At 49.1% G+C, this 14,494-nt stretch overlaps 1 protein-coding gene across 1 annotated transcript in view; it reads right to left on the bottom strand.

Annotated features, from left to right (window-relative positions):
- Nucleotides 1-1,762: 1,762 nt before the first annotated feature.
- Nucleotides 1,763-14,494, bottom strand: part of MARCO (macrophage receptor with collagenous structure) — a 37,893-nt gene continuing 25,161 nt past the window's right edge. The window contains exons 11-16 of the mRNA XM_026017749.2: nucleotides 14,407-14,469; nucleotides 6,293-6,337; nucleotides 5,225-5,323; nucleotides 4,482-4,526; nucleotides 3,766-3,942; nucleotides 1,763-2,039 (exon numbers count right to left, since the gene is read on the bottom strand). Coding sequence (XP_025873534.1) covers nucleotides 1,909-2,039; nucleotides 3,766-3,942; nucleotides 4,482-4,526; nucleotides 5,225-5,323; nucleotides 6,293-6,337; nucleotides 14,407-14,469 — 560 coding nt within the window. The 3' untranslated portion in view covers nucleotides 1,763-1,908. The remainder of the gene's footprint in view (nucleotides 2,040-3,765; nucleotides 3,943-4,481; nucleotides 4,527-5,224; nucleotides 5,324-6,292; nucleotides 6,338-14,406; nucleotides 14,470-14,494) is intronic.

Genomic DNA, 14,494 nt, shown 5'->3' on the forward strand with positions numbered 1-14,494 from the left:
TGTCCCCCTCTGGGCTAGCACGGGCTCGTTTTCATCACGTGATAGGAATTCCCAGAGAGTGAAAGAGCAGCAGCCCTAGCTGCTGACGATGAGCTGCAAAATCATGCTGGAAAGGCCATGGACATGAGGGTGATGGATTAGAGCCACGTACCGCATCACTTAACCTCTCTACAACTCTGCTCATTTATAGGATGGGAATAACATCACGTATCCTGTGATGCTTTAGTGTTCCCTGTCCTTTTAGAGGATGGTCACTCAGGAGCTACCACAAGAGGGGGCACAGGAGAGGTGCAGGGAAACAAAGCTTATTAAACTCACAGGTCCTAGAGAGATCACTGTAGGCTGAGAGGGGGCTACATGGGAAGGGCACCAAGGGACCAGGCTCAGCTATGCAGGTAGGGAGCCAAGAGACAGCAAGGACCCATGGCTAAGGGCCTTTACTGGGGGCCGGGGTGCACAGGCAAAGGGCATGAGGGGATTTCATTGATGCCCTTTGGTGTTTGACTAGCACTGGGTCACAGTCACAGGAGCTAGGAAGGGGAACTGGTGGCAGAGGCCCACCTTACCGCACTGGGACACCTGGTTCCCTGGACTGGGTGCTTGCAGCGTGTTTGTGGGGATGCTGAGGCAGCAGGAAGATAGGAACTTTTAAACTTTACAATACACCTAGTAAACCAGGGGCTTCATGAATTTGTTTTGAAAGCTAACTTTATAAAATATAAAAGACCGAGGATCAGATTCACCTTTGGAGAAAACCATATATTTGTATCCGGGAAACTGTTTGAGTGGGGTGTCCTCAGTCACAAAAATTAGAGTATGATACACCAGGACCTGCCCTCTAGCTGCAAGGAAACTTTGAAGCAATCCCAGTGCAGAAAAGCAGAGCACTCTTCTCAGCATTCTTTCCTTCCTTCCTTCATTTATTCAGAGAGTCCATCAGAAAACAGCAAGAATCTAGCATGCTGTGTAGGTAACACAGAGAGGAAACAAAAAGCATCAAGGGGGGTCTTTGTAGGGTCCATTGTCAGGGGCACTTCCTGGTAAGTCCGGTGCTGAGTGTGGCCTACTGCCTGGGGGAACAAACCACTGAAGGCTTTAGTCAGGGCCTAAAGCGTGGTGGTTTCTTTGTCATTTCTAAAGATATCTCAGGCTGCCGCCTGGAGAATGAAGAGGTGGTTGGTGGAGTGCAGGGAAGAGACTAATTAGAAGATGTTCAGAGAGGGAGAGAGAGAAAAAGAGAGAGAGAGCGAGAGCACAAGAGATTGTACTTGGAAAGTTTAGAGCCCTGGAAAAGCCTGAAAAGGGAGGTGGGAGCTGAGTTTCTCGGAACATCAGCTGCTCTACCTTCTTGGTTTAGTTCAGTCGCTCATTCAATATATGCTTACTGAGCCCCCACATGGGTGAATAAAACAGACAACAGTCCATTTATGGAGCTCACACCTTACGAAAACTAATTTTCATGCTTAAAGGCACAATTCCTATTTATCATGCAATCCAGTGTCAACTACACACCTACCTCCTCATTTGCTGGCGAACAGCTCCCTTGCTGGAGCTCAAAGGGAAGGGATGGTCCTGCCTCATTTTGACTACAGGTGCTCTGCACTTTCCACAGGGCATTTTGATCCCCCTCTCGCCCACCCTCCCCCTGGCTCTAAGCTGAGACTTCACTGTCTCCTGTGAGAGCTCAGTGAAATATGTGGGTCAGGTAGGGCTCATTAGTACAAGATGGGAGGCACGAACTAGTGATTTCAGCCACAGCCAATGACGTTACCAGGTCGGGCTTTGAGCTTTATTGCTGACCCTACCCCAGAGTGACCCCTCCGAGAGGGTTGGCCTCCTGCCAGGTGAGCTGAGCATCCATGTGTGCAGACGCTTCGGGTGCAGTGTGGTGGACAGGCTGCAGGGGGGTCAGCTACACTCCACGCCAGCATCCTCACTGTGGTTACAGTTATGAGAGCCCCAGCTGTTCTTGTTGCAACTCCATAGGGACCCCTCTGTCCCCTGACATGCCACGTTATCCAGCCAGATCTCCCCAGTGCCTGGATATGGGGAAAACAGGGAAAAAGAAGAGAGCAGGATTAGAGCCAAACTTCCATTTGGGATAGACTGTCCGTTCCCCTCACACCCACTCGGGCCCAAGATGCTGACGGCAGGTTTACTCTCTTATAATGGACTCTGCCTCCCTCCTGCTTTCTACCCCTTGACAAAAGTCTCATCCAAAGGTTAGATGAAATAGATTAAGTTATTTAATCTATTACTGATTACTAATACTTAATCTCTGCACTGTTTGGTATTTCCTCCTGGGGGTCTCCCAGTGTTTGTCTCTTCCTGTTTATTCCCTGCAACTGTACCCACTTTCCTCAAATGCCCTTTTAACCAGGCTGTTCTCTGGCTCAACAGCATTCACACATTCCTCCAAACCGCCTCCTTCTGATATAAGTGATTTCAGATCAAGAGCACAGAGGAAAACAGCAGGATGACAGATAGACCCGACTTAACGATGGTTTGATTTACGGGTTCCAACTTTATGGTGGTGTAAGAGGGATACACATCCAGTAGAAATCATACTTGGAATTTTGAATTGTGATCCTTTCCCAGGCTAGGGATATGCAGGACGATGCTCACTTGTGATGCTGGGCAGCAGAAGCTCCCAGTCAGCCAGACGATCAAGAGAGCAAACCACCGACACACTTACAACCATCCTGTCCCCAGGCCACCAATCTGCTTGTCACTTTCACTACAGTATTCAATCAATTACGTGGGCTAGTCGGCACTTTATAATAAGTAGGATTTGTGTTAGATGATTTTGCCTAGCTGTGGACTAAATGTAGGTGTTCTGAGCACCCCTGAGGTAGACGAGGTTAAGCTATGACACTTGGTAGGTGAGGTGGATCAGATGCATTTTTGACACAATGTTTTCAAATTATGCTGGGTTTATTGAGATGTCACCCCATTTGTAAATTGAGGAAGATCTGCACCTGATTACAGGAATATACACTTTTACACACGATATACAGCATGGCAAGCTACATAAGTGTAATCTATGTGAGGAAAACATATACTTTAAAGGAGTTTTACAATCCAACTGGAACTCAGATTAAAAAGCACATAGGCCCTTCAGGGTGGTGCAATATGGGCAGAGAGCATCTGGGGATGAGGGCAGGAGAAGCCGGCTTAGTGCCCCTGCAAGGTCAACGCTTGTGTCCAAAGAAATGGTCTCAGTCTGGGGACGTAACTCTTTGGTTGAAATTTTGAACCTTTTGCTGAACGATACAGGCCGAGTCTCTAGCATCCCAGACATCTTTCCAAAACTGATTTTAGGAAGTCCCTGCTCTGACTTGTTTTCTCTTTCCTTTGCCCCTTCTCCTTAAAGGTGATCACAGCATGGCCCATCCTGGCTTCTGGTTTCCAGATAGCTGAGATGAACACATGTGTTTGCCGACCCTGCCACTTCCCTGTTCTCCCGGAGCCAGCAGCTCAGCTGTCCTTCAGAGAGCCATTGGCTTGCAAACACCCCTGGCCATGGAGCAGTCGGCTTCTGGAGAGCCGCAGGCAGTGACCCAAGTTGGGTCAGCGAGAGCCCCAGCCAGCCAAGCCCTGGCTGTCCAGGTCTCCTTTGTCCTGGGGTGGCCAACCTGGAAGGATGGCAGACAGGGCCACTGGACAGCAGGACCTCTCAGATGCTTCAACCAATCCTTTTCTTTTAACTCCGACTCCAAAGGGAAAGCCTTCAGGGAAGAGGCTCCTGGAGGAGGACCCACTCACCAGGTGGCATTGAGAAAAGGGCTGTCCCCCGGGAGTAGCCCAGCATGCGGCAGAAGACGGTGGCATCTGAATTGTCCCAGTCATCATCGCAAATTGTCCCCCAGGCACCGTTGTAGTAAACTTCAGCCCGGCCCCGTGTCCTAGTGCCCACGATCCTCACGTCCACCAGGGATTCACCTGGATGAAAGACAGAAGGGGAAGAGGTGAGGAGAGCAGCCTGGGGCTTTGTGTGGGTGACGGCTCTGCCTTTTCATTGTTGGCAATTCTGTCATGGGGCGGGGGGAATCCCCAGGCTCGGCTGTCACCGGAGCCCAGAATGTTCCATTCACGGCACCAACACAACCCGGCGAGCGGCCTCTGTGCACCTGCTGCTGGACTCACACATCCAGCCGGCCGCATCCTGCCTTGACTTGTGGTGACAAGGAAAGGAAAAGTGGAGGGGGAAATGGAAGGAGGGAAAGAGGGGAGGGAGGGGATGGAGAGAGGGAAGAGACAGAAAGAGAAGCAGGGGGAGGGAGGAGACGGTGGGACATCTCTGAGCCCTTAGTCCAAGGCCAAGCCTGGTAGCTCTTTCCCCAAATGAGGAATCTCTCTGAGAGTCGGCGTCTCTCCCCTACCTCACCTATGGTTTTCTTTTTTTTTTTTTTTCATCTCCGGTTTTCAAGTGCAGAGTTCCCTCGAAGACACAAATTAAAGAGAATAGAAATACTAATTACCTTTTTGACCTTTCTGGCCCTGTGTTCCTTGCTGTCCAGGAGATCCTGTCACAAAGGAAAAAAACAAAACCCATGCAATTTATTTTTTAAAAAATATTTTATTTATTTATTTGAGAGTGAGCGAGCAAGAAGAAGCTGGGGGTGGGGAGGAGTGGGGAGGGCAAAGAGAGAGGGACTCGATCCCAGGACTCTGGGATCATGACCTCAGCCCAGCCGAAGTTAAGCAGACGCTTAACTGCCTGAGACACCCAGGCATCCCAACCCCACACAATTTAAAGGAAATCAAGCCAGGATCCTCTCACCCTTCTTTGCCAGCGATGGGGAGGAGGGTGGGGTTTGGGGAGGTCTGATTCTCTCCTCCAGCTGTGCCAGTGACCTGGCATCATGGGGACTGGATGTACCATGAGAACCAGTGGTAGAGCAAGATGAAACAGGCCTGAGGTACCGCAGGAAGGATTTAAGCCAGATCAGTGAGGAGCACTTAGCAGGTAAGAGACAGGGAGTGGGAAGCATCTCCTTTGTGGAAAGATCTGGTGGCCAGGGCATGGCTGGGCATTGCATCTACCCCTCTGAATGCCCAGGCTGTGCCTTGCTCACTTCTGTGTGCTCAGGGCCGAGGTCAATCTCAGCACGGAACTCACCCAGGGACCAATAAACCTCTACACCTCTGGTTCTGAAGACCCCCAAACCCCTTACAACAGGGCCTCTCCTTAGAACCCACAAATCACAGACTAAGGCCTTACCTTTCATTCCTGGTTCTCCTTTTTGACCTTTCAGGCCAGATGCACCCCTGGGGCCTTCCAGGCCTGGGCTTCCCATTTCTCCCTTCATGCCTGCAGGGCCTGGTAAGGAGAGAGACCACTTCGGTCAGAGGCCCTGCTCTGCTTTCCAAGGGGGACCAAGGGCCTTGGTCTTTAATGACCGAACTTTCCCATCATCATGAAGGGGCTTTTTGGATGTTCAGCCTGTGTCTTTGGTCCACCTGGGAGGGGTGGTGAGGGCGGGTGGGTAGGAGGTGGGTATTGCTCTGATCTCTTTACTGACTCTCATGTGGATGCTGGTTGAGAGCACACAGGTAAAAACAGCTGACAGGATTCCCCAGACATTGTTGGTCCTCCTCAGACCACCTAATTGGGTAGAAGTTCTAGCCATTCTGGGAGAACCTGCTAGAATGTTTCCGGACCTTGAGATCTCCTTTAGTATAAAGTTCAAATAGGAACTGAATACCCAGCTCATGAGGGAGAAAGACTGTTCAAGAAATGCGTTTGAGATGTTTCGCGTTGGCATTCATGAGGGCAGGGCTGTGGAGAAGACTAGAAGTGCTAGGTGGGAAGTGTGCTCAGTGACTGACCACAGGCGAGGGCTTGGAAAACTGAGGCGATCCTAAGATGCCAGTGGCAAGCAGCAGGAGGAGGACAGAAGGAGCTTGAGGAGCCCAAGGCAAGACAGAGATGGACCAACCAGCTATGGGGTAGCAGATAGAGGCCTTGCAGCCAACCTGGCACCTGCAGCAGAAGATTGCCCAGCTCCGTGGAGGCTGCATGGCCTGAGGCCACCAGCTGACCACCGGCTTTTGTGGTCACCCTTTCTCTACCCTCAGCTCGGCCTCTCTCTCTACTGCCTCCAGTCACTGAGTTTTGTTGCTCTTTGGGTTTTCCAGGGGAAGAATCTGAGGCCTGAGGGACAGAGTGGGCCCAGGCCACTTGAGGGTAAGGTGACAGGAGCACGCTCAAAGTCAGCAAGACCTCTTCTCTGAGCACGAGCCTTTCCAGACATCGTTTGGAAAAATTAAAATGAAGCCGGCCCTTTACCTGGAACTCCTGATTCTCCTTTTGTTCCTTTTTGTCCTTGAAGTCCTAAGATGGAAATACAGGAAAGGGGGGGGGGGGAGGAAGATAATAAAACTTAGATATTAGACACTTTTAATCTTAGACAACCTCTACCTTTTGTCTGATTAATGCAGATGGAAAGATACATCGGTTCTCCACAATTGTTTAAAGCCTCCTTAGCAGAGCATAAAAGGAGACAGACCGCAGATAAATGGGGACACGTGTTTAGGGTGAAGTAGAAATGTAGTGGATAAAAGTCGGAGGCAGACAGACATACGGACTCCAGATTTATGGGCTGGCCTTCTTTGTCCGATTATAGCTTGACTCGGCGTATCAATCCAATCCCATTCCTCCCTGCTGCATGTTATTGGAAAAGAAGCAAGAGATGTTTTGCAAATAAAGTCATCTTTATTTTCAGAAGACTCTGGAGGGGACTCCCTGGCCATCAGGAGTGTTGGCGGCCCCTTGGCCACAGCTGATGTCCCATAGCATTTGCTGGTTCATTTCACTGTGGCCCCAGTATGGCTAAAGATTTGTTTGGCCAAAGGGTCTCGTGTCCAGAAAGTAGAAAAATAATCACCACAATCATCGGCGATGATCCTATTTGTGGTTCTAATATGAAAACTCCTTCCCTCCTCTCTCCTTCTCTCCCTCCTACTCTTTCTTCCATCCTTCTACCCACTCATCCCCTTATTCACTGACCTACACGGAAGGCCCCGTTCCCAGCACCGTGCTGGGTCACAGTGAGGTAATATACTTTGTTGGTTTGGCAACATCGTGGCTTCTTAATTTTAAGTGCCAAGACTGATTTTATTTCAGAGAAACAAGACTCTCCAAGACACACAAACTGGGGGAAAGGAAAGCTCGGTACTGACTGTGAAATACCAGTTAGGAGAGGGCAGCCAGGGGAGCCCTGTGCTCACTACCACACCCGTGACTGGTGTGCTTCCCATGGTGCCAGACCCCCTGAGGGGGTCCACCTTGCCCCCTGCCAGCGGGAAGTTCCTACCCGAGCAAATTCCTGCCTCCCAGTTCAATTCCTGACTTTCCTAAGCACCTACTGTGTGCTGGTCAATGGAGGGCAGGCAAGGGGCCTGGGGGGCCTCTTCGGGACCCCTTTCTGAAATAATAAGCAAGGGAATCTCTGGCTGCCAGCAGCCCTTCTGATGACTCTCCTTCCAGGCCAGGAGCTGCCTGGAAGTAGGCCAGAAGCCCCAGGAGCTCAGGGTTACTACTGTAGACCTTGGCACCAGAAGACCAGGAAGCACTGGAACAATCTGAGAGGATACCTAGTTCAGCCCCTCATGTGAGGGAGGGGACAGCATGAGGCTCAGCAAACTTCTTCTAAATGCTGGCGGAAACTCAGAGGTCAGACCCTAGCAGGCAGGCCCCAGCTTACACAGGCCATTTGCACACGCTCCAGTGCCTCTTTTTAGAATGCCTCCCGGCTTCTGTCCCCTGGAGACCTCAGATCAAGTCTATAAAACCTGCTAAGTTGGCTGATGTCACGTGACTGCGAAGCCCTCTCTGGGCTCACCTGTGGATGGTGTACTTTCTCCCAAGACAGCAAAGTGGCCAGAGTCAGGCAGCAAGGGCTGGCGTCTGCCTCTATGACCTTGAGCAAGGTGCTGCCCTCTGGGAGCCTCACTTTTCTGCTCTAGGTCTCCTGGCTGCCTCAGAAGTGGTCATGAGACTGAAATGAAGTCGTCTGTGCCACGTGCTAAGCCTTGTGTCTGGTTAAGTGCTCAGTAAATGCTGTCACGGGGACCCATGAACCCTGCATCTGTCTCTACTCTGCGGCAAGGGGGTTGGGGGGCCCGCCTCAGACCCTGGCCCACATGAGCTCTGGGCTTAATGCCCAACAAACCCCATCGTTGTTTGCTGTGACCTGAGGTGGCCCAGCAGAGGTAGCACCTGTTTCCTCCACTCATCAGCATCTGAATTGCACACGTCAAGATTAGAGAGGAGAAGCCACACTCAGAAAGCTGTCTTCAGCTGTGAGTAAATAGTAAAAACAATCTATACCTTGACCCTTGGCCCTCTGTCTGCGTCCTAGAGATTTCGGGAAACTCTACCTTAAGAGTCTATCCCTGGAAGCATGGCTCAGGGACCCCAGGCCCTGTGACCTCCTTTTATTGTCCCCTCCCAAACAAGTGCCCATCTGCAGCTGTCCCCACAGCACCAAATAACAAACATACTTTGTACAGAGGGAAATCATAGAGACTCACCTATTCACTAGGCCCGTGGTCCCCATGGACTGACACTCCCCCACCTCATTTCATAGCCTCCTTCCCAACTCCGCACCAACCTGGGACCCAGCACCTGCTGCTCCCTGCACTGTGCCAGGCACCCTGCCAGGGACTTTATATACACCCTTGTTCCACCTTTCACCTGCCCTGCAAGGTAGGGCCATTTTCCTTTATACAGAAGAGGAGGAAGTCCACAGTCACAGATGCTAGGTCATTTATTCAAGGTCACACAGGGAGGGAGCGGTGAGGTTGGGTTGTCACCCCGGTTTGGCCTCCCACTGGATGCTATAGTTCCCTGTGTCCCATTAGCATGGCTTCACACCTTCCTGGAGTTTCACTCGGGCTGTCCAAAGATACTCCCAGCCCACCCTAGGCCATTCATTTCCTCTAAATGAGGGGTGCGTCAGAATTATCTACACTGGGCTTGTGAAACAAATGGGCTTGTCAGGCTCCACCTGAGTTACTGATTCGGTGGATCAGGGATAGGGATCTGAGACTCTGCATTTGTAACAAGTTCCCAGGTGATGTTGATGCAGCTGGCCCCGGGGACCGCATTTCGAGGGGTACCACCCTAAACAAACCTCACAGGCACTTTAAGGACCCACTCCCAGCCCACCTACTTGGAGCAGCCTTCCTGTCTTAGAAGCAAACAAATGCTGATTTCTCCTCTTAACCACAGCTAACTGGGTTTTCCTGGGTATCACACACGTATCAAGCTGAGAAGACCCAAATAATTATTTGTGAGGTGTTTATTTAGAGAAATGACTTTCTTCTGAGAAAATCATTTAGTTAGAAAGCACACATCTCCGAGGTTCCTGGGTGGCTCAATGGTTGAGCGTCTGCCTTCGGCTCAGGGCATGATCCCTGGGTCCTGGGATCAAGTCCTGCATCCGGGTTCCCTAGAGGAAGCCTTCTCCCTCTGCCTATGTCCCTGCCTCTGTGTGTGTGTGTCTTTCACGAATAAATAAATAAAATCTTTAAAAAGAAAGAAAGCACAGGTTTCCTTATTGGTTAGTGTTGAGCTGGTGTTTTGCCTAAAATCTTAGAACGTTCTTGCTCTGAGGGGAAATTGCCAATTTCAAACCCAGAGTGCTGTCAAGCTAGCAAGGACCTGGATATTATTCTAGACTATTCCTCATATCCTACAGGGGAGGAAACTCCAGCCCAGGGCAAGTTGAAGAGCTAGTCTTCCAACTCTGATTTAATGTAGAAATTTCCAGTACATTAGGAAACTCTTTAAATACCATCTTGACATACAGGCTAAGTGCAGCCTCGCAAATTGAGGATGAGTTTAATAACTGCCAGATTAAGCTATGGGGCAAAAAGTAAGATGGTGAGCTAGAGACCAAAAATGGTATGCCTGTAGACTTTTGCAGGTATCTCTGAGAAATTTAGAGGAAAATGAGAACAGGTTTTATAAGTGACAACTTAGTAATGGAAATTGGTAGAATTTAATAAATTGTGGAAGTAACTCAGTACTTAGATACGGGGACTGGAACGAACTGAGAAATTATATTCACAATATAGGGCTCAATTGCTATTATGAATTATGCTTTGTTGCTTACCTTCAAAGTAAAATGTCTTAAAATACAGGTGAGAAAATGGACTTCAGGTTATTTTCATTTTGGCTTTGCCTCAAGAGGAAAATAAAAGGACATAGAAAATTCCGATTCTTGTTAGGTTTTAGATATGAAGGCTGTTGAAATGCAGAAATTCTGCATTTTTGAAACACCAATTCTGGTGTTTTGAAATGTAAGAGTTTGGCAGCTTCTAATGTCATTTCATGAGATGGGAAGGTAGAAAGAGAAATGCCAAGATTACAAGAGGAAGTGAGACCTTCCTCATTTACAAACAAACTTTGAGATGGCTAAGGGATTCAGAGATAAAATTAATTTTTTGTGGGTTTTTTTGCAATCTTCCTCCCTCCCAAATCAAAGGATTTCATAATCCTTTGAAAAAACCAAAGGTTATAAAAAACTAAATTTGGGGGGGACAGGGTTGGTAAAATGTTGTTTTGTGAATGGTGAAGGAAATGACCATTGGAGAAAGCTCTACTGAGTGGTAATATCCTATGTAATAAACTGCGGTTTGTCTTCCCGACAGAATGAAAAAAAATTTCCTTTTCACCATCTTTAATCTGAGATGGCTCCTTTCCCTCAAGGGGTGTCAACACAGTGAAATATTGTACCAGAATGGATTGGGGTGCAGTAAGTGACCGTTCACAATAATAGGAGGGTGTGGTGGCTGAGCCAAGATTTACCCATCTGCTGTGGAATAAGAACTGGAGGCGATTCCAACTTCTCAGGAGTCCTACATTCTATGTTATTCACACAATCTGGAAAAGCACCACTTTGGAATCTGACTTTGGGGTTAACTCCTAGATTCAGAGTATATTAACTGTGAAACTCCCAAAGGGAGGGTTCACCCTCCGGGAGTGTTTGCTCCCTCAGCTGTAAGATCGTGATGATGAAACTCAGGGGTGTGAGCAGATGAATTCAGATCATGGGAATAAATTCCAAGCACAGTGCCTGGCCAAGGGGCATTGTTACTCTGAACAGATTGATCTTTTTTTTTTTTTTTTTTTTTAATAATGAATGCTCAATAATGGGATCTGGCTGTTACCCAGGTCAAGTGAAGGCACTGTAATTTCTCTGTTTTCATCCAGTGAGGCTGGATATTCTCTTGAGAGATTAATGACTTTATTTACAAAATGGGAAGTATATTGGATTAAAAAACTGATTTGATATAACCTAAATTGGACAAACATCATAGTACCTCTAGTTTGGGGAATACCAATGTCCTGACATTGAAAAGTATGTATTATCTTCCATGATGAGAAGGTCTGACTCTCACCACCCATCCTTCCTTTTCTCACTTGAGAAATCTAACCTTTCCAAAAAAAAAAATAAATAAATAAAAGGAGGGCGCCTGGGTGCCTCAGTGGTTGAGCATCTGCCTTTGGCTCAGGGCATGATCCTGGGATCCAGAACCAAGTCCCACATTGGGCTCCCTGCATGGAGCCTGCTTCTCCCTCTGCCTGTGTCTCTGCCTCTCTCTCTGTGTCTCTCATAAATAAATAAATAAATAAATAATTTAAAAAAACCCAACAAAGCCTGTTGAGTGAATAAATAAATAAAATCTTTTTTAGAAAATTAAATAAATAAATAAGAAATCTAACCTCTCCAAGGGTTCATTAACCTCTGACTTTGGGATGATATATAGACCTGCGTATGTGCAGCCAGATTATGGACCTATGGGAATTCCTTCTTGAGATGTCCATGTGAGTCATTAGCTACTAGATCAAGACAAGCCTGTGGGTTTATATGGAAAACCTATGCAATTTTACATAAGTCGTAATCATCACATGCTCCAAATTGAAAATGTGATCACCATATTTACTTGGGTAGACAGTGAGGAATAACCCTTAGAATTTGCCTGGTTGGTATTCACTGCTAGGCCTGATTGATGGAGATCCCCCAAAAACTCAACACATATACAGGAACTAGATAATGGATTTAAAATGATCCCCAGGCTGTGGGCCAAAGGTCTCTGTGCTATAAGGGAGGTGGGTTTTGGGATAAATAACAAAGAGCCATAGCAGGGCCTGAGAACATCATGTTTCTGTCTCAGGATGAAGGATTAGAGCTGTAGCCTCAGCTCTAATTCTTCCTGGACTGGGATGGAGAGAAAAGGGGTCTCTCATCAGAGTGCCTGATGGGGGTAGGGTGCACTTTCAGGCTGCCTGGGAAGGAAGAGAGCATGACAGAGGGTAATGGATAAAGCCCCCAGCTTTGGGTCAGCCAGGCTTGGATCCAACTCTGGCTGTACCACCTCCTGGTTCCTCAAGTCCCGGGCAAGTCACTGTGAAATAGCACTAACAAGAGTGCTTATCTCACTGGGTTGTCATGGAAATGCTCATTATCAGGAGCAGCGGGCTCTTGCTGTGCAAACCCTCCCAGGATGTGGAGTGGAGGGCAAAATCCCCTACCCTCACACAGTGGGAGACACAGGCTGAGGGCCTGGGGAGTGGACACAGTGTCCCTTGTGGGTAAAATCGTGTTTTACTCTTAATGTCCTTTACTTAGTTAAGAACCATTAGTCTGGGAGTGGGGGGAGGCTGGGGAAGGGTGGGGAGAGAGACTCACTGTCTATAACTGAGGGACGAAAGCCATCATCACTATGAAGCCAAGCAGAAAACATGGGGGTAGGGCAGCCTCAGGCCCTAAGTCAGACCCCCAGATTTTATCTGGGACCAAGGAAGGCAAAAACATTTAAGACCAGGAAGTGGCCAACAAGTCAGGGCCATGTGACCACCACACCCAGAATGTGAAACCTTGCTGGCTGCCTTCAGGTGGAGTCTACATGGCATCAGGTAGTAGATTCCTGGCTCACGCTGACACACAGTCCATGAGAAAGAAATCAGCTCTGAAGCTGGATGGACTGGAAGGACAGAGGGTACTAGAGCTGCCTGTGCCTTGGCGCCCGGTAATTTTGGGGGAAAACCACAATGGTTGAGCCCAGAGTCCAGGGTCATCCAGGAGGTGGCCCCACCCACCCCTCTGACCAGAGTTCTGACCCTCTCTCACATCCCAACCCCAGACGCCAGGGACAGCAGGCTGCAGAGCCCTCCCACATTCCTCTGTTGACTTTGCCTGCTCAGTTCCCTCTCTCTCTAGATTTCCCTTCCCCTCCTCCACATGGCCAGGCTCCACTCATTCTATAAGACTCAAGCATCACTCCGGAGCTGCTCTGCCTTTGCCCAGCCCTACCAGACAGGAGACACTGTGAAACTGAAGCATTTAGCTGAATTAAGTCACATTTGTTTAAGGAATCAATCCATCCATCAGTCAACTGCTTGATCAATGAGCACTGAGTGGACCTGCCCCTGGTGTGGGTCTGCACACAGCCCTGCGTGGGCCATCAGGTTGTCTAACACACACAACCTTCTGCTCTGGCAGAGGAGGGGCTGCAGCAGACGGTCCACAGCCATCCTAGGCAGCTGCACAGCCCTTGAGCTCGACCTTGCACTGCTAAGACACCTCCGGGCTGCACTTGACTTTCTAAAGGGCATTCTGCACTTCTCCACGCAAAAGCCCACAACAGAGTGTGCCAGACACAGTCTGGCAAGTCCGCCTGCCTGTCTCCTGCACCGACCTGTATGCATGAGGGCCGGCAGTGGGTCTAATGCATCATGGTGTCCCAACACCCACACAGTGGCTCAGACTTTCTAGACCACTGTAGGTGCTCAGACTTACTTGGTGACTAGACAAAATAGGCATAGAGGTTTATAAAGTCGACCACATTGGTCTGATGGTTTACAACCTAAACTAAGTTGGCACAATGGTTTGTAATGTAGATTAAGTTGGCATGAAGGTTTATACAGTAGTCACTGTGAGTTTGGTTACTGTGGGTCACTCCTCTCAGCCTGAGCCCCTTTGGGAGAATATGCAAGAAGGGGTTTCTTGACCTCCCTGCCCAAATCTCCAGAGCCCTGACCCTTGGGGCCCCATTGCAAGTCAGCTGGAGAGAACGGAAACTGTGAACACAGCTGGAAGGCAGGCCAGGAGACAATATGGGGCAGCTGCCCTTCTCTTCTCTTTAATGGTAGAAGTTTGATCATGGCATTGGGGCCTTTCAGGGACCTTGGCAAGGAGAGGACAGCCCTAGGGCTTTGAGCTCAAAGGGCCCTGGCAGAAGAAAGCATTCTCCTTAACCAGGGTACCTCAGGGGCCAGAGCACAAGTGACGCTCTGCCTCCTTCTGGTGGGCCCACTGGGAGGCAGCCCTCCTCCCTGTCCTTCCCTGACACCCAGCACCGCACCCAGCGCCTACCCACACCCTCTGTTACCTGGCTCCCCCTTGCTTCCATTCATGCCGTTGGTTCCAGGACTCCCGGGTCTCCCTGGTGGTCCTGTACAACAGAAGCCCGGAGCAGA

This window comes from Vulpes vulpes, chromosome 5 (genome assembly GCF_048418805.1).
Source record: "Vulpes vulpes isolate BD-2025 chromosome 5, VulVul3, whole genome shotgun sequence".
NCBI classification, from domain to species: domain Eukaryota; kingdom Metazoa; phylum Chordata; class Mammalia; order Carnivora; family Canidae; genus Vulpes; species Vulpes vulpes.